Source organism: Rhamphochromis longiceps, linkage group LG20 (genome assembly GCF_057381845.1).
Source record: "Rhamphochromis longiceps isolate RC_006_pf linkage group LG20, R_longiceps_female_GT1.1, whole genome shotgun sequence".
In the NCBI taxonomy this organism is placed as follows: domain Eukaryota; kingdom Metazoa; phylum Chordata; class Actinopteri; order Cichliformes; family Cichlidae; genus Rhamphochromis; species Rhamphochromis longiceps.
This window is the reverse complement of record NC_140576.1, coordinates 16,017,927-16,043,041: the sequence shown is the minus strand read 5'-3', so window position 1 is coordinate 16,043,041 and position 25,115 is coordinate 16,017,927. Positions and strand designations below refer to the sequence as shown.

Below are 25,115 nucleotides of genomic sequence, written 5' to 3'. Positions count from 1 at the left end.
ATTAGAACTGGAGGTCAGCAAACTCAGCGCTTAATGTTAGGTGGTACCACCTGTGTTGGTCACCCTCTAAACAGCTTTAAAACTGCAGCAACAGACACTGGAGTAGATCAGAACTCAGGTTTATTGATTACGTCACCAAATGCTTAGAAGATTACATCACAATATTATGTATAGAACCGTAGATCACTTTCATTTCTATGTATCTTACATTGAAAACTTTACAGTCTGTATTTTTTTTTTTCATTTACTGTATATATTTATATATATTTATATATTCCCTAGATTTAGGGAAGTAGACATCCATAGTTGCGAGGGAAGGAATGCTTTTCAAAAAATATTTAAATGCACTTTAAATAATTACATACATCCTTCTTTTAAAAAACAAGGCATGGAACAAACTCGAAATGATCCAGGATGCAGAGATGCTGGAGCCTCTGTGGATGCAAGTTTTGGTTTTGCTCTGTCAAACTAATGTGGAAGAGGGTCAACACTAAAGGGAGTTCTAGGCATCCAGTGCAAGTCGTTACACTGTGTCATGTTAATACCTGAACACACTGTAAAAAATAAAGATATGGACAACTCTAGTATTCTAGTCCAACTGATGGATGTGTGGAGGTTTTATGAGTCCACTGTACAGCCAGGAGAAGTCGACCCCAGTGTAAGGCTGACTGGGTCAACACACGAGGGAATGCACAGCAGAGGGAAGCAGCCAGTATATCAACCATCCGTACACTGTAAACCAGCAATTATCCAAACAATAACTAAAGAAAGTGAGCCAAATAAATATGTAAAATCTCATTGATAGGCAAGAGGTGACAAACGTGACGGGATGGCCGTGTCACACAGATCTCCCAATTAAAGAACGCTGATAGTGTTATAAGAGGCGCAGATGGGTTTTTCCTGCAGCTGTGAGGTTCAGCCTTTTCAACAACCTCCTTGATATTAACACAGATATGAGAGTTCAATAATGCTTCAGGATTGACATTAACACAAGGAACTTATTTTGATTAGATCACCTTTTTTTCTTTTCCCCAAACAGGCACAGGTGGCCAGATTTCATCTTTTACTAGAACAAATGCAAGGAAATCAAATTCAATGATATTTTTCATTTCCTTTCAGCATATAGACATTTTTCTTTTTGTTTTAAAGTATTTAAAAAATTAGGCAGGAAAAAAAAAACGCTCAAAATCTGTGAAAGGGTTTGCAATAATATCAATAAATTATTTGTTTACAGTTTTTTCGAGATGAGAGTCAGGGGGACGATAAATGACTACAGTCAGCAGAGAGTGCCGGTCACAGTGCTGTTCATTTCCGAGATAAAGAGGACGGCCAGGGGTCCAGGCGAAGGCGTTTCTGGCTGCCGAGCGCAGCCAAAAACAGGAACACTCAATGCAGAGTCCCAGCAGGAAAGCTTGTCTTTATCAGCCATCTGTGATCCGATCCAATCAGAGGTATAGTGTCTCTCGGGAGCTGTGTCCACCTTCTCACCAGCACTCGCCGTTTCCCTATTCACCTGCCTTCTTAGGATGCGGGAGTCCGGGCCGGCGCGCCCTCTGGATGAGCAGCAGCGATGTGGAAGACGGAGCCGATGCGCAGGAAGAAGCGCCTGAGGACGGCCCGCAGCTCAGGGATCAGGTCAAACTGCATCATCTCACACAGGTGGGGGTAGTAGCAGGAAGCGTGAGGCTTGAACTGGAACAAACAGGAGAACATTTAACTAAAGACTAAATGACCAAAAAAACCAACCAAAAAAAAGTGTATTTGGAAAAATATACAAAAGGAGGGGTGGTTGCTGACCACTACGTTCACAGCAGGCTGTTTAATTAATATGTCGACAGTGATGCATGTTTGTTCCTGGTTTTTTCCTGCCTTTAACAACAATTTCACGGAATTATGAAACTTTCCCAAAACGCAAAGTAGGGATTGCATAAGAAAGCGGTGCCGGCCAATCCACTGTAACAATACTGGTCTAGTTTTTGTTGATGCAGTGGTTTGTTGGCTGGCTGCACGGCGCCAACATTTCCTACTACTTGTGGCTGCACGGTTCTGGTTTTGGTCTAAAATGACCTGGAAAGGCACCTCAAGTCATGCGCTGCCATGAATCGTTGTGCACATTCTCTAAATACATAATTCATATGTACTCACAAAAATGACATGAATTCAAAAGGATTGAACTAATAACATATTTTTGCTTGGGAAGAACTGATCTTTTTTTTGTACTTTTATTGTTATTCAATTCAGTGGGGAGGACGCAGCGTGAGTTGGAGTGTAGCACAGGTAAAGCTTTACTGAACAAATACTTTATCTAACACTAAACTACTACTAATACTCTTTCCCCAAGTTGTTACTATTGTGTATTTGGAGGTGTACTGTGTGTGTGTGTGTGTGTGTGTGTGTGTGTGTGTGCGCGCGCGCTCCTGCCTTGTCATCGGGCAGCCGCAGAGTCCTGGTGAGCAGCAGCATCAGCAGGCTGTTCCAAGCCTCTCTGTGGCTCTCTGAGGTCAGACTGATGAAGTAGCCCAGAGCTTCATTACACACCCTGAGAGAGATGACACAACACAGACACACATAGACGATTATGACAAACACAAAGCTGTCAGTATCAGCGTTGCTACACGAAACTGATTATCAATCCGCATCATCTTTATCGTAGAAGCAGCTATATCATGATGATAAACGTCTCACATGTGTGTTCTTGATGCAATACATGAGTCATCTCTTACAGCGACAAACACGACGAGGTGATATGTGCCCGGCTTTAGCGTGCCAATATATTACACGAAATGCGCACGCAGAGTACATTCATAAATTTATAATGAGGTATGAGCTGTGTGTCAAAACACAGGAACAAACAGCAGCGCTGCCCTTTCTGCCAGTGACACACTCGGTGCTTATTTATCCAAGGTTTAACATTTAACCGGTGATGACACACAGGAAACACTGTGAGAAAGTGCAGGAGAGTGCTTCACTCACAGCAGCAGGCGTGTCTGGATGTCAGGCCACGAGTCCTGCAGCTGAGGGTCCGAGTACATCCTGAACAAGATCCTGAGGCTGCAGGCCAGACTGCTGGTCTCCTGCTTCAGTAAGTTGGGCTTAGATTTCCCTTTAAACCCTGAAAGGTCACCAGAGAGATGACAGCTGTTAAAGCAGTAACAGAGGCTTGTAGTTAAGACGTGTCCCATTTCACTGCATATCACGGTTTCCTCCACACTGCCTTTCCTTTCTGTATATCTATTGTTTATCAAAAAAAAACAAACAAAGGAAGTGAAAATAACACTGGGCTGGATATAACATTACTCTTCCCACAATTTACTGATAGTTCTCCTCTATTTAATGTAAAGCTATAAACAAAGAACCTTCTGAACTCTAACGTGCACAGGACAGAGAATCCTGGGGGCTTTCCCTTGGTTTTTACCTGCCCTCCAGAGTGCCGTCCTCTGTTCGTTATTGGAGTTGAAGTCCTTAGCAAAGGTGTGTGACTCCAGCAGGCAGTCCAGCAGCTTGAAGAGGTGTGCGGACGTCATGTGTCTGTACATGCCCTGATCTGGACCCGACTCAGCCTCCGACTCCTCCAGAGCATCCCGCTGGCAGGAGGAAAAGACTTTAGCATATATGATTTTATAATAGTTTTAAAAATAAGGCTGTACAAGGGGACACTGGTCATTTCTTGTCCCTAGGCCACTGGCGGCCTACTGAAACCATCTGGGACTACGTAGACACTTAATTGGATGAATTCGAGCTAACTACAAATTTTTAACAAAACAATTTTTTTCCTGAAACATTTGTCTGTGGCTGCTCCACCTTATATTAAAATTGTAAAGGTGAAGAGCAGGAATACATTTTCACTCTTTTCTTTGGTTCACCTCTTCAGCTCATTCCGGGTTATGATTTTGTGATTACGCCAAAAAGTGACACATTGATAGAGTGGGTGAGGTGCCAAGCTTTACCTGCGCAGCAGCCATATTATCAGCATCCTCCTTCTTGCTGGTGGCTGGGTAGAAGACAATGTTGTCGACGGTCTGTATTAATTCAAGCTGCACGACACATTTGATCAGCAGGCCTGCAAACAGCCTCTGGTCTGAAACTCCTGCAGCAGAGAAAAGTATAAAGGTGTGGAGATATGAGCACTGGAATTCATGCTGCGATTATTCATTTTACAGATTGAATAAAAAAAAGCATGCGCTCGTGTGCTCACTGGCATTGCTTCTGCCTTTCCAGGTGTCGTCACTGGACATCTGGCTGTGTCCTCTCTCGGAGAGCGCTCGGTCGTAGCTGCTCTGTGACTGAGTGTCGAAATCAGCATCCTGGAAATGTACAGGAGCGACAAAATACACCATGAACACAGACACAGGTTAGTGTCTGATATAGTGGAAACTGTGTGTAAAGGAGAGTTCTTTTCATTGGTTAAAAGTAAACTGTATGAAGCATGCGCAGAGCTGCTGCTGTGCATAGTCATCGTTTAGTCACAGGGTGAACTTGATGAGGTTTTTTGTTTCCTCTTACAAAGTGTTTTGCGTCAGCTGCTTCCTCATCCTGTCCAGCCGGTCGCCAAGTCAACAAACTGGTTTGGAAAGCAAAACAAAAAACCACAAACATGTGACAGCATAAACACAAGAGTAACTTTTACATACACCAAGTTGTGAATCCCCATTAACTCAGTGATGCCATCTTTGACACTTCAACTGAACTTGAGTATAGAGGACCAGCACTCACGCTTGAGGGCTGGTGTTTTGGAAGATCTCCAGCATACAGGAGCATGTGATGTCCCACACCTCAGGGCTGAACTTCTCCCCATTCAGGATCACCAGGTTCTCCAGGCAGTTTGTCCCGGACCGAGCCAGCTGCTCGTTGTCTGCAGAAAAGACAGAACAACTTCAGAACGCATGTGCTTCACACACACACTGGTGCGCTGCCTGTCAAAACCTTAAAGCTGTGCATGAAGTAAAAACTGAGGAGAAAATTCTGCCCGCTCCAAGGTGAACCTGTGCGGCCTAAGAGGTTGACAACTGTAGTTTGAGCCTGGCTGGGGAGCTTTGTTTGCATCTCACCTCTTTATGTGCCACCATTTTTATGAGTTTCTTTAATAAAAAATAAATAAATAAATAAAATAAAAAATCCCAAAATACAAAAAAGAAGACTCACTTTTATTTCATTTATTCATGTTCATACACATAACTGAAATATCACCTGCTCTAACTCTGGGCTGTGAACATAAAATTCTGAGTCTCTGTCCATTAGAGAGAAAAAAAACGCAAAACTATATTAATTCAAAACCATGTGATTTGCAGACTCTCTTTGGCACCTATGGATGCCTTTCAGCAGCTCTGCTAGTTTTCAGGCATCTTTCTGCAAGTCCTACTCTGACCCTTTACACTTTATGCCTCTGTAAAGTCTACTGTATCCCTGTTAAGTTGAAACTGCTAGCCATCCTCTTCCACTTATCCAATTCTGGGTCGCGGGATTTCTGGAGAGTCTATCCCAGCTGCTGTAGGGTGAGAAGCAGGCTACAGTCTTGACAGTCCTCGCTAACTGCATGTCACTGAACCCCCCACAGAGACACAGGGAGAACACGCAAACTCCACTGCCCTGACTTGAACCACTGACTTTGTTATGTGTCCACAGTGCTAACCACTATCCCAACACTATTTCCCAAAAAGCAGCAATCCCTTCAAGGTAAATTTTAATCATAGGGAAGAGAACAGAGACAGGGAACCTAATCTGATGAACAAGTGGCACATAGTGAATGGAGATTGTGTTGGTGTGGCCAAAATACACCTTGTGTCTTTTCTACTGTTCAGGAGAACTCAGAACTTTAACAGTAGAACTCATTACTGGTTGCAGCTGGACCTGGCTCTGATCACAAGTAACCACTGTTGACCTGAAGGTCAGGTCAGAAACAGATGATGTTTACTAACTATCAATTGGACAGAGATGGTAGCTTATTGGAAACGTTTGCAGAGGTACATGAGTAGAAGAGCTTGAAATTTTTATATTTTTATGGGTGTAGTCCCAGAACTCTCAGTTAGTTGGAGTTTAGGGTGGGGATAATACTGACAAACCAAACAGGTTCAACTCATTAATGTTCCCCCTGCCGCTCTATGACAGCTGGGATAAGCTGCAGCCCCCTTGTGACTCTTAAATGGTTGATAAAACTTGGAAGATGGATTGGTATTTGTATGCTTTAGGAGAGTTTTTTTCCTCATCAATAAAATAATCCAAAGAAAATAAATGTTGTTTCAGAGGGCAGAGATGTTCTGACCGCTTAGTATTCTTCCAACATGTGAGATATATCATCAGGACACCAGCCTGTACACCTAAAATAGAACAGGTGTTAGCGCTCTGCCTCATTTAAAGGTTGTTTGTCAGGACAGAGGCGTGTAATGAGCGATGACTATGATGAACACCTACCTTGCCTGACACACCACTGGAGTTGGGTGAAAATGTCAGCCAGTAGGATTTCACTGAGTGGCTCATAAAACTGTGTGAACACGTCACAGATGGCATACAGGGCATGGTTACACGTTGTCGTCATCCACTCAGTTTTCTGGAAGCAAACAATAGAGGAGCAGGGGTTTTTGTTTTTTTACTTTTTTTATTGCTTTAATTCCTCTGTACATAAATAGCTGAACAGCTGAAATCACACACAGCACTGACCTCTGTCTGCTGTTCGGGAAGCTTCATGTTGTCGAAGATGCGAAAGACAATTCGGAAGAGGTCGTGCCACCAGTGCTTCTCGAAGGTGTGACCGTAACTCTTCATAATCTCAAACATGACTGTGAGACCTCTGTCGGGAGAAACGGTAAACGTCAGTTTTACTGCATCATGGCGCAACCAGAACAGAACTGTTACTGTCTATAAAGTGCAAAAGATGCATTAAAACAGCTGATCCAACATTGTGAGTCTTTATGTAAAGGTCTGCAGTGTGACAGAAAGAATAATACTTGGCTTGGTTTGTTCCATTTAGCATTTATTTATACATCTAAAGTACTTTGCAAATATATGACCTCCATCTGATGGACAGTCTGACAGTCACATGTGTTCCTTCATGTTTCATCACATTACTTGAAAACTGTGTGGGTATTGTTCACTGGTAGGCTCAAGTTATCGAAAGAATAGAAGTCACTGGTGGAATGAGGCTCTATGTTTATTTGGTTATTTAAAAAAGAAAGAAAAGTACCCGATAGACTTCAAGGTTTGTCTGTATTCATGTGACAATCCTGGCAGTGTCTTGTGTGTTTTTGTAAGCCCAAAGAGCGAGTATTCAGCTCTGACTCCTGGAGGTTTGGGGTGGATCTGTTAGCTGTGCGTTACACCCTGAGCACTGTATTTTTAGTCTATATTTGTTTACCATTTGGAAAATGTATGACTGTGAAAAGCCTTGTTTCCTTAGCAACTAGCACACAGAGTATTGCATTGTAACCACTGAAAAACAGCCAGCTATATTAATTTTTTCTTTTTATTTTTTGTATGACTGGGCTCGGTGTCGAGTTAAAGTGAGCATTTTATCTTCATGATCTCTGCACAGATTTATGGGTGCGTTTTATAGTTGGGTCAAACTCTACGACCTGGTGCGGACATCCAGCTTGCAGCGGTTGATGATGCAAGAAAGTTCAAACAGGATAGGGAACCAGCCGCGAACCCAAACCCGGTCGCCAGGGGCAACATTCATGTCGTCACTCGTGTATTCCCTCAGGGCCTGCACATGGACACAGCAGGAAGTCAAGAAATGAGGGGAAAAAAGGAAAAATAAAACAACAGAGTCAAGAACCAAAACTGGTGTTTTCCCAGCTCGGGCGGTGAGCACCTGTGGTCTGTCAGAGACGTATTTAGCACAGTGTCGGATGAGTCTGATGGCCTCCATGCTGGTGTCAGGAAAAGCCGCATTGCACACAAACTCTGACAGGCACTTCACTGCATCCTGGAAGGAGTCGATAGCAGCTGCAAAGTGCTCCCGGAAGGTGTTCACTGATAAAAGACAAAAGCATGCAAAGTAAGAATGATAAGGTCCTGATCTGAAATCCCTCTTCTCCAACTAAAGTCAAAGCAGCACTTACACCTCATGTCTCTGTCAGATGAGCACTTGGATGGTTAACATCCTGCTACCTTGTTATTATTATTGAGTAAACATACTCACAGACAATGTGGCCAGTGGTCTGGAAGGCCAACTCCACTATAGTCTCATCATGGTCCGACGCTGCCTGATGAAACACTGAGAAGATGTTCTTCCAGCCTGAACGGATGTTTGCCGCCTGGGAGTTTACCATCTGAGCCACACACCTGATCACCATGTCTCTGATAGTGGGGGATCTGAGGGGGGGGGTTAGAGCTGTTAGCCTCACAGCAAGTAAGCAAACTGCTACTCCTCTTTTATCCATAATATCTGATGAATATAAGAGGTTCATGTAAACCACTCTGAACCCTTCTTACTTCAATAACCTTTTATGAAAACGAGAAAGTACAGTTTCACATGACTCCATAGAAGCATTCGCTACCTGTTTTTCTTCATGATGTGCTCAAAAGGCCTCAGGAAATCTTTCTGGAAACGGAAGTTAGCCAGCTCTCCCTTCTCCAAGAACTTCATGGACAGCTGTCTTAGTGAGTCCACAGCAAAGATGGCAACATCCTCATTAGGGTTACAGCCCACCTACAAGGACACACCATAGATAGCTATCAGTTCAGTTTTACAAAAATACTGATGGTGGCAAACACGACAGGACTGGCACCTGCTGCTGAACCCACCTACTTCAAGGTCTCATGTGTTGAGCATTTAGAGATGCTCTGCTGCAAACCTTGGCTGTAGCAAGTGGTTACGTTTGAGTTACTCTGGTCATTTTCTGACCGTTGACATCATCATCATCATTATCATCATCATCATCATCAAGGCATTTTTACCCAGAGAACTACCGTTCACTGGACATTTTCCTCTTTTTCAGCTTAAAACCCTAGAGACCACGCTGTCTGGCATCATCAACAATGCCCTGCTGAAAGCCACTTAAAATCACCTTTCTTCCCATTCTGATGTTGTGAATGTCGGCGGGTTATCTAAATCCACTGAGTTGCTGCCATGAGATTGCCTAGCTATTTCCATTAACAAGCAACTGAACAGGTGTACCTAATAAAGTGGCTGTGAGTGCAACTCTGAAGCAACAGATCTTAATATAATGACTGAGATTAGGGGGTAATATCAGTGCATAGTGTCATTAATGACAAATGTCAGTCTTGAAAACCGTCCTACCGAAAGACAACGTCATTGTCGGCACATTCTGTAGATACACAAAATTTGCAGGCAAAGAACAAGAACTGTGGCGGTAATAAATTTGTGTCATCAAGGGTTCAATACAGGACAAAAGGCGGTGCACAGAATGATGGCAGCACCACCCAAAGGACACTTCAAGACAAGCCTTAAGGCTCTGCACTTGATAAACATTTTGAAATTCCAGCTCTGTGGATGCTTTGCGACACTGACCTTGTTGAAGTGGTCACCTATGACCTGCCAAATTCTGGACCACTGCAGCCTGATGCGGTTCATGTTGTAGTAGGAGATTTCCACAATCTTCTGCAGGCTGAACATCCTTGGCTGGTGTGCCGAGGCCAGCTCGTCCATGGACACCGCACACAGCCACCGCACAAAGTCCACTGGAAACAATTAAATGGGAAGGTGCTTTGAATTATTTTCTTTACATCAAACATGAAAAACCAAACGGGGATCATTTACACAGCAAAGTAAGACACACTCACCGATGGCATTTCCATCTAATCTGGTGGAACCAGTAAAGATCCTGCAAACATCAAAGTAGTTTTAACATTCAATCGTTATAATGGACAAATGATGTGTGTGTGCAGTGTCTGAAGACTCTGACTCACCTGTCTACAGCTACCACCACACTCTGAGAGCTGGTCTCTCCTACTGACTCCTGAATATGAGCCATCTGTCTCTTATCTTGACTTCCCACCAGGTTACCTGCAACAACAAAGACATTTAACACATACGCACGCACAGGCAGCCCATAGACACACCAAAATATGTTTTAAAGACCCAGTTTGAATGCAGCATATGTTCTACGTAATCCATTGTATCCTACCCAGGCCCAGGGGCATGAACTCCTCTGTGCCGGAGGGTAAGCCTTTGATGCCACCTTCCCTGTCCCGGACCACCCCTGAGATGTAGCGCGTCTTCACCCCTGTCCCAATCAACTGGGCAAGCTCCAGCTGACTAATACACCTCAAGATCTACAAAACAGGCATTAAAACAATAAAAATACACCATTATAGAGACATTTACGAAGAAACAGCCTACATGCAGACATTAAATTACATCTGTCGCTTGTTAAGAAATTTTAATTCGCACCTCATGCCAGGAGTTGCCCAGGTAGTTTCCATCAGTGTGGGCCACAGTGATCAGAGTCTTAATAGTGTCAATGTTCTTCTGCTTCATCTCTGTGATGCTGGAACTGGCTGTCAGGAGGGTGAATCTGGCCAAAGCCTGAACGTACGCATCTCGCTCCAACTGCAGACAGAAAGGGAGTGAACACATACTCGTGTTTTCACGCTGCCTGCACTGAATTGCTTCCAAAGGAAATATTAGAGATATGATCATACGTGAAATATAACCAGTTGGAACAGTTTTCTACAAACTGTGTGTAAACATGAGCAGACCTGCATACTGAAGATGCATGCGATCCTGATGGCACACCGAATGCCCTCCAGACACAGTGATGCTACCTCAGGGTCGTCGCAGTCCTGCAGGCCCACGCTGAATGCAGCCAGCAGTGGGGTCCATGCCAGCTGGAACACACACAAAGTATCATCTCATTTTACAAGTTGTATCAGTTTCTTACTTGTTATTAATTTCACAGTCCTCATCCTAGTTGCAATATTAGTGCCAATGCTCCAGGGCATCGTCTGATATAATTTAAGGTGTTAAATATAAATCTGGCAAGAATCAGCACGGAAAGATGGTTGAAATCTGGTTTTCTGCTAGGTCACAGTAATGACAATGCGCTTCAACAAACAATTTTTGTGTCTTTATTGAACATTCTCAGTCCAGATGACTGATGTTTTCATTAAAGCTTCATTTTTGTTAATTAGGCCTTTCACCTCACTGAGCATTTTGCATTGTACCACCGGTGCTACCTTCGCTGTGTGCACACTTTCAGTGCAATCATGGAACTTCATTCTTTATTGATTAGATTGGCTTTGGCTGATGTTATAAGTCAACTGTTCCACATTTCATTTCCTAACTCAGCATGTGAATGCTTGAATGAATATTCCCACTGAGCAAGAACAACACGACAACTTTTCCTTGGTTATGCAAATGAGGAATCAATTAGAAATACCTTAAACATGGGCCTGACGTGCTCCAGGTGTGTAGCACTGAAGAAGGGCGCCTGAGCATGGCTGACCGCCTCCATTAGAGCTTTGGCGGTCTTCGCCATCTGTTCCATCTCCATGTTGTAGAGCAAACGACGCTGCTTCTCACTGGCCACACCTGATGGAAGGTCGACTTTAATGTTTCTGACTGATTAAAAATGCACAACAATAAAGCGTCACTACTGTTTCTACTATTTTGGTGAGTAATCCTGGAGTACTTACTCTGCTTGGTGGACTTTGGAGTGATTGAAAACTCTTTGCTCTCCTTCATGGCTATCTTCTTGCCTGCAATTTCATCATATATGGAGGACAGATACTCCTCTGGCAGGTCCTTACTGTCATTAATACCTCGGTTCATCTTAATGTACTGCTCTTTTGTCATTTTGTTCTTCACCTATGTAAACAAAGAAGATCAGGGCAGACAGTAGGAAGGGATTCATTAAAAGGAACATCTAATTGCATATAAACAGAACATTTCTACTTTTCAGGGAACATTTGCAAAGCCTGTCACCGGTTACTAAAATGTAACATCAAAAATAATTTTCATGTAAATGAACAAGTTTCATCATATACATATCTGGAAGCAGTGACCTTAGAGGAAGTGCTTTCTAAAGATTCAGTCTGAATATTAGTGCAAAAGATACTTTAAGAATGATCATCCAGTTAGAGAATATCTATAAGAAAACATTAAATAGTCAGAATGTCAGATCAACAGAGTGACTGAAAAACTTGAAACTCGAAATAATAGAACCTTATTGTATATTTTAAACAATATTACGTTTTAGTGATTACACTGTGGTGGACTGTTTATGGCTGAAGTTAAAAAAAATAACTTTCGTCTGCAATTAGGGTATTTAAAAAAAAAAAAAAAGTAAGTTATAGCAGATTCTGCAGGAAACACAATACACCTTTGTTTTCTTTGTCTGATGCTGTATTACAGTCTCTGGCTCTCAGTCTTCAGTCTGCATGCATCACTGCACACCATATTTCTCGCCTGCTTCTCTCAGAGTTTAAATTTCAAACCTAGTTTCCTCTGTTACGGCGGTCTGTCAGCAGCAATAATTTGGGGCGGTAGCTATTTAATGAAGGCAGCATTAAACCAGACACTGCCTGGCACAGCACCCACATTCATTTGAATGATGCTACTACAATGACACAACGGAGCTCTGCGAGCTAAAGGATTGGGCTCTGCTTGATGGGACAGCTCACAGTGACAGCTTGCTTGAGTTTTAAAATCTGGTCATGATCCTCTGTGCTTTGAATCCTGATAACATGTTAAAAATGTTGAGTAATGCTTCTTTTCTTCCATTTTCTCCACAGATAACCTTGCTGTCCTTCAATAAACAACAACACAAAACTGTCTCTTACTCCTCAGTGCCTACACAAGGGATCCAAGTCCTTAATGAACATTTACCACAAGCAGTTAAATTGACTGTGTGACAATGACTGGTGATAATATGAGTGCAAGGACACAAAAAGAATCAACAGTTCTCACCTGAGGACTATGCAGGTCTGTGGTGAGCATAATGATTGAGTATGCCAGCACGTACGCAGTGTCGGCACTGGCAAACAGAGTTTGTCTGCAAAGGAGGACGCATACCAACATTTAGTGGTTGCTCTGTTCTATTTAAATGCAAACTCCAGAAATAAACAGAAGTAAATCTTTCAAGCACAAATATATTGACAGCAACCCGTGACAGTAGTAGGAAACAGTGGCTCTTACCCCTGGTTACACTCCAGGTACCGAGCAGCAAACTTCTCCATCAGCCTGTCGATCTTCTGGGCCTCCCCTGGCAGCCTGAAGCCTTCCAAGAACATCCTAAGTGCAGAGACAAAGTCCCGGCCACAGAAATCCAGCTGGTCCACGTAGCAGTACATCACTTCTTTGTTGAACTTGATGTTCTCTCCCAGGAACTCGCCTACCTGCGTCTGTGGATGCACAGACGATGGGGATTTACTAACTTGAATTAAGAATGCAGCAATAAGTGTGCAAGTCTGTAAATCTGTGTAACCCTCACTGTGTCCAGTCTGTCTTCCTGGTGGAGGAACTGGGCGATATCCTCAGCTTTAGGACCCAGCATGCCCTGATCCTGCAGGTACTGGATACCACGCTTTGGCTTCTTGTTGAAGCTGCAGGAAAATAAAATAAAAAAAAATCAACAAAACTTTTGAGTGGACAAGAACAAGGGGAAGTGCAAACATTGCACGCAGGTCCATTCGCATGTTAAACCACAAGCAGGCTGAGAAAAAGAGCTCACAGTTCAATGCCGTGCTCAATGATGTCCTTCTGCTGTTTTATGACCTCGTACTGCTCTGGGTGGTCTGCCTGGGATACAGCAACACTGGAAGAGATGGTAGAATCCAGCGAGCTGATGCTGTCCCGACGTCCCGCCAGCTGCTCTGGGAGCTTCAGCTCGGCCCCCTCGCTATCAGACGGATGCTCCTGACCTGCAAACCCAACGCACAAGAATAAATGCATCTAAACTACCCACTCTGATTTTCATTATTACTACATTCACTTTGGAAAAAACACTTACCCAAGTTAGCTTGAAGGTTTGGATTGACATACATGTCTTTGCTCCACTCCACCATACATTTAAGGATGGACACCAGACACTCCAAACCCTTTTTACGTAGACTCAGCTCCTGTGGAACAATACAAGCTCATGATTATGGTCACACGCTCATATAATATGGCCTGCAATGCTATAGCTAAATCCTATAGACCGGACACACCCAAGTCCAGAGGATAAAGCTTCTGGGTCTGAAATACCTGCAATTTTACTAATGGCCAGCAGGGGACAAATCAAGCTGTGAATACAGTCTTTGAGAAACTGACCCTACTTTTCACTTGATCCATTACATCGCCATGGGTGCCATCTATGGGCTACATCCTTCTTCTCTAATAACACTATGGCTCTGCCTCCTTACAACTACAATTTTTAATAACTAGGCTGTTAAACATAACTCTGAAACACTCAGGTGTTGCTAAGCAGAGAGATCCTACTTTGGCACAGATTATCCTAATGAAATGCAACACAGTGCACACATACCTGCAGGGGTGTCATCCCGAGCTCCTGACCACTCCTGCCCTGAGCGATCTTTGACAGATCATTGACAAGACGCTCAAAAATGTTGGCAGCATTCAGGTCACAGTCGTAGTTTACATATATGTCAACAACACACTGAGCATCTGGGAGAAAGGCAAAACGAATTAAGAAAAACATTTCAAAAAGGTTTTTATGTCATATGTCTTGAAAAATTCTGGACTGCCTTGAGCAACCCCTCGCTACAATAAAATGCTTAAACTAATGCTGTGCTAAATTCATTAGTGCCAACTGAAATAGCAGCTAAATTTCTGCATTTGATGAAAAGGTAACAAAAACCCAGAGAATGGCAAATCATCATTTATCAAGGCTATTTTGAGACTTGCATTTCTGCTACCACTTCCTACTGCTCTCTGCAGTTACAGAAATGTCAAGCCTGTGCTCTTGTTAATAAGCGACTTTCAACTACATCTTAGTCATAGAACTTAAGTATAATGAACTTGTATCAGTGGACCTGTACCTGCACAGATGCGTGTTAGCGTCTGGATAACCATCCACTTGTGCTCAAAGGAGCTGGTCGACGTCTCCAGGATGGTCAAAAAGATCTCTCGGAAAAACACCTGAATCGAGGAGAATGAGATACTCAGGCTTTAAAGATATAGCACCTGCTGTGGACAAATGTCCTTCAAGGTGATTAAATTAACTTTTAAATGAAGATTTTTTGTGCCAATCGACTCAATCCAGGAGACAATGCATATTACTATCCAAGTGTTTTACCTCAATCTGCATCTTCAAGTGGACTTTGAAGTGGGAAAGCAGGGTGAGGAAGATGGCCAATGAGAGTTCGAAGACCTCAGGTACAGAGGAGACGCCATTTTTGGACAGTGCCACACACAGATACTGCTTGATGGCATTCACAAACATCTCGTGGGTGCGAAACACTGGCCCGGCGCCCTGCAGCACGGAGAGCAGCAGCTGCAAGGAGACAATCTTGGACCGCAACTCATGAGACCTGCAGATTAGAGGAAGGGTAAAGACACAAGTTCATACACGTAAACGATGTATAGTTTAGGGGTTCATCTCAACCTGGTATTTGATAAAGGCTAGGACGCCTTCTCTTTAATCTACCTGGGCTCATTTTACTCTGCCCTATTCACACTGACTGGCCCAGCAACTAATGTTACAGTAATTAGAGAAGACAGGGTCACAGCAGGATGGAAAAGGGTAAGTTCACTCTGCAGAAGCCAGAGGCAGTGATATTTTTCTGGGCAAACTACAGTGTGGCAAGTAGATGCTAAATAAAGTGTCAGGGCAGGGGATCTAATGATATCATCATGGGGATTACATAAACTTAAAATTCATAATCAAGCATCCAGGTTAAGTTAAAATATTATGTGACAATGTCAGTCAAGTCATAAAAATGACTCACTTTGGGTCTGGAGGGCCATCAGCAAGGGGCTTCATGGAAAGCTTACACAGAGAGCGGAACACCAGAAATGCATCTTTTTGCAGGATGTGAGAGAAGCGAGCAGCGTTGTGGGGTCCCTGCAGGCCCTCAGCATCCTGAGACAGATGAAGAGAGTTAATCACACTCTATACCATACCTTAAAGGCAACAAAATCTCTAATTGGTCTAGCCTCAAGCCTTTATATACTAAAAGAGGCTCAAAGCAGAGCACAAGATGCTACATTAATGTTTTAAATGATAGCTTCATTTAGGGAACAACTTTAAAACAAAGCTCCAAAAGCAGAATCGAACTGAAACATAATAAAATCCCAAAGTCGAGAAAAGGGCCCAAGAAGCTTTAAGAAGATGTAAATGCACACATGGAGGTTCCGATTTAGTTTGTTTCAGTCACACTGCTTAACTTTTTTTCCTGAATTAAGAAATATGCTATTCACTCGGATTTTAAGCGAGACTGCACACTACTAATGAACATCTGATGACACTGACACTGCTCACCAGCATGTCTGTGGAGGACAGTGAAGACCGGTCCTCGATGATACCATTCATCTGCTGACCTTCTGTTCTGACTCTGGGGGGAGCCACCTCTGTCTGCTCGGTGGCAGGGTGCGGTGGGTGCTCGCCTCCTGGAGAAGAAGCCAGAACAGACGTTTTCAGGTCATTGCAATGACAACTGAGCAGACTGTGAAGAACAGAAGATGCAGGATACACTAAAAAGAGAATAGGAATATTAGAGGAGTATCCCACCTGCTCCAACATGGGTCTGTGTTGGCTGTTGCTCTCCCTTCTCTGCTGGGTTCGAGTTGCTCTCTGGTTTGTCCCCTTCGTCACCTTGCTGAGCTGCTGTGGGAGAAGTCTCAGCACCCTCCTCCTCAAACACTGAATCTGACATAAAGAGATAACTGAATTTATAGATTCAAAGGTTCAAGAAGCTAATCTGTTTGAATCATTGAGGATTTTCTTGAAGTGCTTCTTAGATTTGACTTTTATTACACAAACCTGTTGATGGTGTGACCTGCTCTGCTTCTCCATTAGGTGGAGTATTTTCACTCTCGACTTCTCCATTGACTGACGGTGTGTCTGGCTCTTGGTCCTGGTCCAGATCAGGGGCTGGAGATGGGTGTGTGGAGCTGCTGGTATTGGTGGTGAGATCTGGAGTACTCGCTGCCGGGGATGGGGAGTTCTGTGGCTCAGGAGTTGACGTATGGTCAGACCGGGGGGAGCCAGACCTCCAGCTGCTTGGGACAGGAGATGGATTTTGCTGGGGCAAACGTAGGCGCTCCTTCTCCTGCTCCTGAGCCTCCAAAGCCTGTGGAGGAGGGAGACGATGAAGGGACTCCCTATAGTGACACAAGCTTATCAATCCTCGGGTTGGATAAGCTAAGACATTTAGACATTTTGACACAGAGTAACTGTTGCAACAGTCTCAGGTGGTCGAGTCTAAATGCATTGAATGTAGTGTTATCAAAGTAGATGTGACATTTTATTTATTTATATATATATTTAATATTCATATTTATTGTTTATTTTGTCTGTCTGCCACAAGTAGGACAAATGAATGCTTGGGTAATGGTATAAGTCTTGGTCGTGTTTTTCTGGCCAGTACAGTGGTGTAGCGGTTTGCGCCGTCCCCTCACAGCGACCATGTTCAAATCTCCTGGCTGTGCTCAGTTTTCATGTTCTCCCTGTGACTGCAGTTTAATGGATCTGAGGTAGTTAAAGTGGATAAATAAAATACTCTACACTGTGGCTTGTAGTCTGAAGTGCTTTGAGTGGTCAATAAGGCCAGAAAAGTGCTATATAATTTCCTGTCCAATGAGCAGCTAATTGGAAGCTAATTATTACAGACTAATTACTGTTCCTGCCTGAGACAGGACAAGGTTACAGCTGTTTACAGCTCATTAGGTACACATGGCTTAACTGTACGGACTCTGGTTACTACTGCAGGTAAGGCTGAGGCTTCTATAATTAAAACTGTGATGATGACTTATTTTCAGTGAATCCAACACTAATCAGTACAGTGATCCTTTAAGCAAGCACACAGTGCCCTACACTGTTTAACAGAGACTTTACTTTTTGAACAATAAGATTAGAACTTCAGGCTGCAACTGTTTTATGATGAGCAGCAGCGCTTTGTAACAGTGTTAGACTGACAGCCTGGTTTTCCATGCGGGTGAAGATAACGTTGAGCATCTGGGTGAGGGTGGCCTTGGCCGTGGTCTGGTTGATGAGGTTGCGGCTGGCCAGGTAGATGTTGTAGCAGGTCCTGACGGTGAGGAGGACTGTGCCCTCGTGGATCTCAATGTGCGGGGAGGTGACCGTTGTCAGCAGGGCCTGCACAGACAGAAGAGGAAGTTGAGACTTATCACACAGGATGTCTTATTCAGACCATGCTGCTGAATCATCGCTGGACTTCCCTACTACAGCTTCTCTACTCGTCTCCTCCATATTTGGTGCAGAATTAAAATCTTTAAAGGCAGTTTCACTTGATCAGTGTAAATGGGCTGTAATGACGGTCAAGGCTACTTCTACAGTTTATGCAATCAAACAGATGCTGATAATCTGTCCTATAAACCTTTTGTCAACAGTGATGAAACAGATTCCTTCTTACAGTAGACTTTGTCCTTTATGACCAACCAGGATGTTTATTTCAGGAGGTGGGCGGAACCTCAACAAGCAGCAGCAATGATAACCTACCATCTAAAACGCAAATATTAAGAAAGATGAGAAAATATAAAATGATGTGTGACATATCATGGGTGAGCTGACATCATCTTTCCTATAACAACGGTCCAGATACATAAGTTTAAAAAAATATAATGACAGACATCTGACAGTGTTTAAATAAGCTAGGGGAAACTTGGAACAGCAGGTATTCTATTCATCTTTGTCTTTTCTTTGATCCTGAAATGATGAAGACACAAATGTGTCTGCAGTTTTACCTCAATAACCAATCCTCTCTTACTCCTAACTCACATTAGAGACACAGCATAGAGAAAGAAGCCTTTGAGCTTGGCGGTCTGGGCTCTGACATGTTAGTAAACAACAACAACGACAGCTGGATGATCTGAAGGCTGCCAGATGTGAGGTGAAGCACTGGGTATACCTTGATGATCTGTAGCTGGACTCCCTCATCGGTTTGTGGTCCCTGGAAGCAGTTGCAGATGGTTTCCACCAGTCGGTCGATCAGCCTCTTCCCAGGAGTTCTGCTGTCCGGAGCGTTGCCTGTGATGTGGCCGTAAGCAATCAGCTTCTGCAGTGGCGAGAGAGAGTGTGTGGGTCAGGGCGGCAGGGTGTGGAATGCTAGAGTTAGTGTTATTCCCCTTTTGGATACAGTGTTGTCCAAAAGTCTTGAGCCACCCCTCATTGGGAAATGGGTGCAAGGACTCATTGAAATAGTATGCAAATATAACTGAAAAGTTATATGTGGGACTTTTGACCAAAACTGAACTAAAGACAAATAAAAGAAAAAAAAAAAAAGAAAATTGTGGAATTTAAAAATCTATCCTGACAGCGGGGCACAAACGAATGTAGTTTTTCTTTTGCTAAATGATTAAAATATTCACAAACGGATTTAATCATTTATTATGAAAGCACGAAGTGCAGTTGTGCTAGAAATGATAATTATTTGTTTTCAAAATCTACTTTTTTCCTACTGTCTTTTTTTTCTAAATACCAAAAACACCAAAACTACAACGTTACCCCATCAATTGGGTTGCCAATAGGTAGATATAGCGCGTCGCTCTGTAATGCAGACATATCCATCTATCCATCTCTCATTTAACCATTAATTTATCATGAATTGAACAGTTCGATCCCTATATGGACCTTTATGTAGCCACCTCTTTATACAAACCACTGGTATATGGACGGATGAACAGACATCAACCCAGGTCTGTTCATCCTTTCCTCAGTAACGCTCCAAATACATTTGAAAATGACTGAAGCTATGAATGTTTACAACTGAAAGAGATCTACACACACTTTGAACTCTAAACTATATATAAATATAGATCAGAGATCCTGTGTCAAATGTGAGCTGTGGAGAATCTGGAATTTCCCCTGGGATCAATAAAGTACCAGTTTATCTAGCAAAATGCCTTTCTCTCTCAAAATCTGTCTGTGTTCATTAAGCACTTCTATATCTACACGTTACTGTCCACAATTTAATTTGAATGTAGCAATTAAGAACCTGTGTAACAAACAAACAGGTGTTCTTTACTGATCAATAAGCAGTAAACCTCAGTATGTACGAGCACTGTACGAGTGAAGGGTCATATTTTGGACACAACCATGAGCCCAAATACCTCACATGATGTTAGCACCTCAATAACTCAGAGCACATAACAAGTTTAAAGAAAAAGAAAGGAAGTCTGTGTTTGCTTGCTTAGGCTGTTGCAAGTCAGTACCTTTGTTCCACAAAAGCAGAGTAAACATACTTCACAGGTTACAGCTGGCACAACAATACAAGTGTAGCTACTATGAAAATCTCCTGACATCTCCGATTGTGGCTCAAGAGTTGGGAGTTCGCCTTGTAATCGGAAGGTTGCCGGTTCGAGCCCCGGCTTGGACAGTCTCGGTCGTTGTGTCCTTGGGCGAGACACTTCACCCGTTGCCTACTGGTGGTCAGAGGGCCCGGTGGCGCCAGTGTCCGGCAGCCTCGCCATTGTAGCCAGGGTGGCTGTGGCTACAATGTAGCTTGCCATCACCAGTGTGTGAATGTATGTGTGAATGGGTGGATGACTGGTTCTGTAAAGCGCTTTGGGGTCCTTAGAGACTAGTAAAAGCGCTATACAAATACCATGCCATCTCCGTGGCACATGTGCATGTGTGCGTGGAATGCAGAGCCATTGTTCTGCGTAAATGTCAGACAGGTGTTTCAAGATTTTACCTTGCAACCTCCAGTTGGGTTATATAATCATTAAAAAAACCTTGCTGTGTTTTACTTACTGAATGCATAAGCACAAGAAGAGTGAGAGTGACAGGTGTTTGTGTGTGTGAGTGTGCGAGAGAGAGTGAACTTTAACCTGCAGACAATCCAAAGAGGTGCTAACTATCCGGGGGGACTTAGACTGACACGCCAACTCAAAAGGCAGCACATATTTATCAGCCTCGATGTAGTTGGCTCTGGGCGGGACCACGGTACCATCCCTGGAGGAAGGAAAGGAGAGCAAACAGCTGAGAGACCTGGCAAAGCTGCATCAAGAGCAGATTTCTATACACGCAATGTATAGAGTGTAAGCTGTGTAAGCTGGAGATCCTCAACTTCATGATAATGACACAGATTATGTGAATAATTCAAATGTTATGTCAAATCTCTTATTCTGCAGTCCTATTATCATAGTCCAGAACTCTCACAGCACAACGACATTCAGTCGAACAGGTGGCTCGTCTACGGCAGAAGGCACATTGCATTGCAAACACTATCCCATAATCTAAATAAAAATAGAATGCAATGATTTCTAAATCATTCAAACTCTATATTTAAAAAAAGCTGCAAAAAAGACATATCAAACACACAACAAGGATTTTATTTGTTGTCCCAACACACCCTTGCTCTGAATTTCATGTCAGCAATATGTTTCAATAAACTGAGACGGAGCCATTAAAGGACTGGACAAGTTCCACAGATCTTTAGAAAAAAACTTCCCTGATGGAGTAATTGTGTTAACTGCAATAAGTAAACTGATTAGGTATAAAGACAGGATCCCACAAAGGCTGATTCATTTAAAAGTAAATACAGAGGGAGATCCAATGCTCCACGTATTTACTGCTAAATTAAAGTAAACGTTTCTTTATGGATTTTCTCGTCTACAGTGCAAAATATTAACAACAGATTCAAAGAATCCAAAGAAGTCTGTTAGCAACAATATTAAATTGCTGTGACCTTGTAGGTCAGAAATCCTGCAGTGGAAATCACAACATGGACTCTTTTTGAAAATGAACATGGCTGCAGGCTTTTCCAGAAAGTAAAACAGAAATGTTGGCTGAGCAACTTTGAGACAAACAGGACAAAATAGTAAACCATCCTGTGATCTGATCAATCAATGTGGAGGTTATTTTTCAAAATGATGGAGTGCAGTTGGATTAATCCTGAACAACTGAGGAGCTGAAAGTCTGTACCAAGCAAAAACTGGAAAACAACTGGTCACTTCCCATATTTCTTTCAATAAAATGTCATCTTTTAACATTTGATATGTTGCATTTTTACCATAAGGAATAGATTTTTTAAATACATTGTTTACAAGCAGTCCTACTATTGCAGTCAAATCACAATGAAATTCACAAGCAATCCTTATTTCAAGTTCTTACCCAAAATACCAAGAAGAAGGAAAAAAACTTTCAGAGAAAAAGAAAGCTTTGTATTTAGGAATACTCACTTTTGTTTCTCCAATTCTTCCTTGATTTCATCTGTTAGAGGAAAGCACAGGAGATTAAATGTTACTGAGGTCTGAACGCTCTGCAGCACACTGCTGCCACACCACACCACACCACACCGCTGCGTGCCGCAGCACATAAGTGTGACTCTTGATCCAGGGGTTACTAAGTTGAGCATAAATTGTAGTAGCATTATATGCTACACACAGGAAATTAGTATGTGCAACACTCACTACAAATGTCATAATCACTATTCTAGACTAATATACTTTAAATGGTGACAAAAACATATGATTCTCCTTCCTTTTCACACAGTAAGAATGTGATGTGAGGTCAGTTCATTCCTCCAAAGTGTATAAATTAGTACTACACATAAATATATAAAAAGGTATGAATAATACTCACACGCTTTTTTAGTCACGTGGCTGCTGCTGACAACGTTCGTCTCTTTCAGCATACCTAGTTCATCATTAAATACAGTACCGTGCAAAAGTTTTGAGCCACCACTGAACCCTTTGTTTGTTAAGACACTTAACACTGACCAGTGACTTATTCAAGCATAAGAAGGCACCTAACTCAAGGGATGAACTAGCTTTTTGTCTACACATGACAACTTAGCAAAGAACCGGTTTTAAATTGGACCAAAAACACAATTTGTTTTCATTTCTTTAGGGGAATCTATGAAAAATGCCAATGATACCACAGTTTGACAGACATAAAGAATTATTGCACCAACAATGGAATTCCCACAGAACTATAACCCAAAAACTTTGCATATTTCACCATGTTGTGCATTGTGTCCTTAAAGGATTTGAGGAAAGTTGACAAGTAGAGGACAAAAGAAGAAGTGGGAGGGCTAAAAAATAAACAGTATCTGACAATAATGTCCTTAAGAAAATGAGAAATTGCAGCACAGACCTGACACAAGACCTGAGAGATACACCTGACCCCAACCCTTCAGTTAATCCACCTACTGTTTGCTGAAGCCTCATTAGAATTGGTTTAAGTGGAAAAGGCTGCCAAATTACCCATATCAGGACAGAAAAACAAACAATGGAACACTATCAGTCACAGACTGGCCTCCACAAAACCCGACCTAAACATTATTTTCGGAATGTGGGATGATCTTGACAGAGAAGAGATCAAAAGGCAGCCAACATCCAAAGAAGAGCTTAGGAATACGCTTCAAGAAGCCTGGACAATTATTCCCAAAGACTGGTTAGAGAAATGCCAAGAAAGCTCGTCTAAGAGAGTTGAGAGAGCGTGGAAAAATAAAGATGGTCATAGCAAATAGTGACTTTTAAGCTCATGAGAGTTGCACAAACTCTGTTTCCACCTTATATCCTGTAGTTTTTATTTATGTTTGTGTAAGTTTAAATAAATTGCTGCACCCATTTCCCATGCAAAACATAAAGAAATGAGGGGTGGCTCGAGACTTTTGCACAGTACTGTATAAACTAATGCAAGACAGCTTAGCTTTCTGAACAAGGTATTTGTGGCAGTGAGGGAGAAAAAACTGAGGTATTCATGAGACTTGCCTAAGGCCACATTGACTGAATATCGGGAACACACTAAACACAGCCGTGAGGCGTTGAGGGAACACGTGTTGTGTTCAAGTGTCACATATGAGAGTCAAACACGGACAGAGAGCACACAGAGCAGCCCCGCCTCGCCCACCACCACTCAAACACGTCCTTAAACTGCCTGCACCCTAATATTGTGGCACAAGTTGTTTCCCCAATTTCTCAATGATCTAACAAAAAAAAAAACCCGACAGAGACAAGCACCTTAGAAAGCAACACCACACTCCGGGCAGCTTTTAATGTCTTTAAGTCCAATAAGACACTGGTCGCTGACTGTCACACAAACAGGCAGAGCAGTCTGAGCTGAAATACACACAGCAGTGCCGTAATTAAGTAAACAGCTCGGCGTGTGCAACACTATCTGTGACTGGGTTGAATGGAAAAGAACGAACGTCAGAATATCCTGGAGTTAGGTAGCGTGTGTGCGTGTAGAGCCGGACCAGGCTGTCTGGCTAGTTGACAGTGCTACGTACAACACAGGGATTGGTCTGTTTAACTAGCTAACCTAGCTAACCTAGCTACAACTAGCTAACGTCAGTTAGCTACGTTAGCATGTTACCCTGCCGATGCCCGTTTAGAATGCGGCTGTGGCCGGATATCAACATAACAAAGGTTATAATTGGGAGTGAGAATGGTGTCAACACATAATTATATGTCTGTAAACATCAACGGGGAACCAAACAGGCGATAAAGGCCATTCAGTTGCTAACGCTAGCTAACTGGGTATCTCTACCATAAAGGCAGACCTCAGAGCGAAATGTTTCAATGAAACGCGACAGAAACATAAGGCTCGGCGAGCCAATGTTCATAACAAACCCACTTACCTAGCGCCACCTGGCAGGCTTTACGCAGCTGGCTGTGCTGGCTCCTCTTCACCTCCTTATCCGAGAGGATTTTCTCCAGCGCCCTGGACAGAAACATGCTCTTGGTTTTGCTGTTTTCTGCCTTCGACTGCGAGTACTGCTGCTGCTGCGGTGGCCGGTGTTGTTGCATCTCTCGATCTTGTTGCCGCTCCTCTCTCAGGCCGTCATCTTCGGCCTGGTCCTGCGAATTAGCAGGTGACAAGGAAAAGCTAATGAAAACCAGGCTATCACAGTACGTCCAGTAGAGCTGCTACCTCAACTCAGCGCCGCCATGTCACATCACGTGATTCTCAGCTGTGTGGATTTTGACAACGGCACCTCAGGTAATCGCTCAAACCTAGTTAAATAGAGTTATATCAATGGAAGAAAAATGTATATTGTTCGAATCAGACATAATAAATGATAAACAT

General features: G+C 42.9%; 1 protein-coding gene across 1 annotated transcript; it reads right to left on the bottom strand.

The window, feature by feature from the left end:
• Positions 1 to 103: 103 nt before the first annotated feature.
• On the bottom strand, positions 104 to 24,982 carry arfgef2 (ADP-ribosylation factor guanine nucleotide-exchange factor 2 (brefeldin A-inhibited)). The gene is made up of 39 exons (XM_085392899.1): positions 24,667 to 24,982; positions 22,262 to 22,292; positions 20,909 to 21,032; positions 18,988 to 19,134; positions 18,036 to 18,215; positions 16,881 to 17,190; positions 16,629 to 16,766; positions 16,380 to 16,507; positions 15,847 to 15,980; positions 15,195 to 15,429; positions 14,938 to 15,037; positions 14,424 to 14,563; positions 13,908 to 14,016; positions 13,629 to 13,818; positions 13,389 to 13,500; positions 13,094 to 13,299; positions 12,866 to 12,950; positions 11,593 to 11,764; positions 11,337 to 11,488; positions 10,657 to 10,785; positions 10,349 to 10,507; positions 10,083 to 10,230; positions 9,865 to 9,961; positions 9,739 to 9,779; positions 9,467 to 9,636; positions 8,493 to 8,644; positions 8,135 to 8,307; positions 7,805 to 7,965; positions 7,566 to 7,696; positions 6,655 to 6,784; positions 6,409 to 6,544; positions 4,714 to 4,852; positions 4,504 to 4,561; positions 4,196 to 4,304; positions 3,948 to 4,087; positions 3,416 to 3,584; positions 2,974 to 3,112; positions 2,422 to 2,539; positions 104 to 1,692 (listed from the first exon to the last, which is right to left on the bottom strand). The coding sequence occupies exons 1-39, from the start codon at positions 24,833 to 24,835 to the stop codon at positions 1,522 to 1,524; spliced, it is 5,532 nt and encodes a 1,843-aa protein (XP_085249025.1). The 5' UTR covers positions 24,836 to 24,982; the 3' UTR covers positions 104 to 1,521.
• Between the last annotated feature and the right edge of the window lie 133 nt (positions 24,983 to 25,115).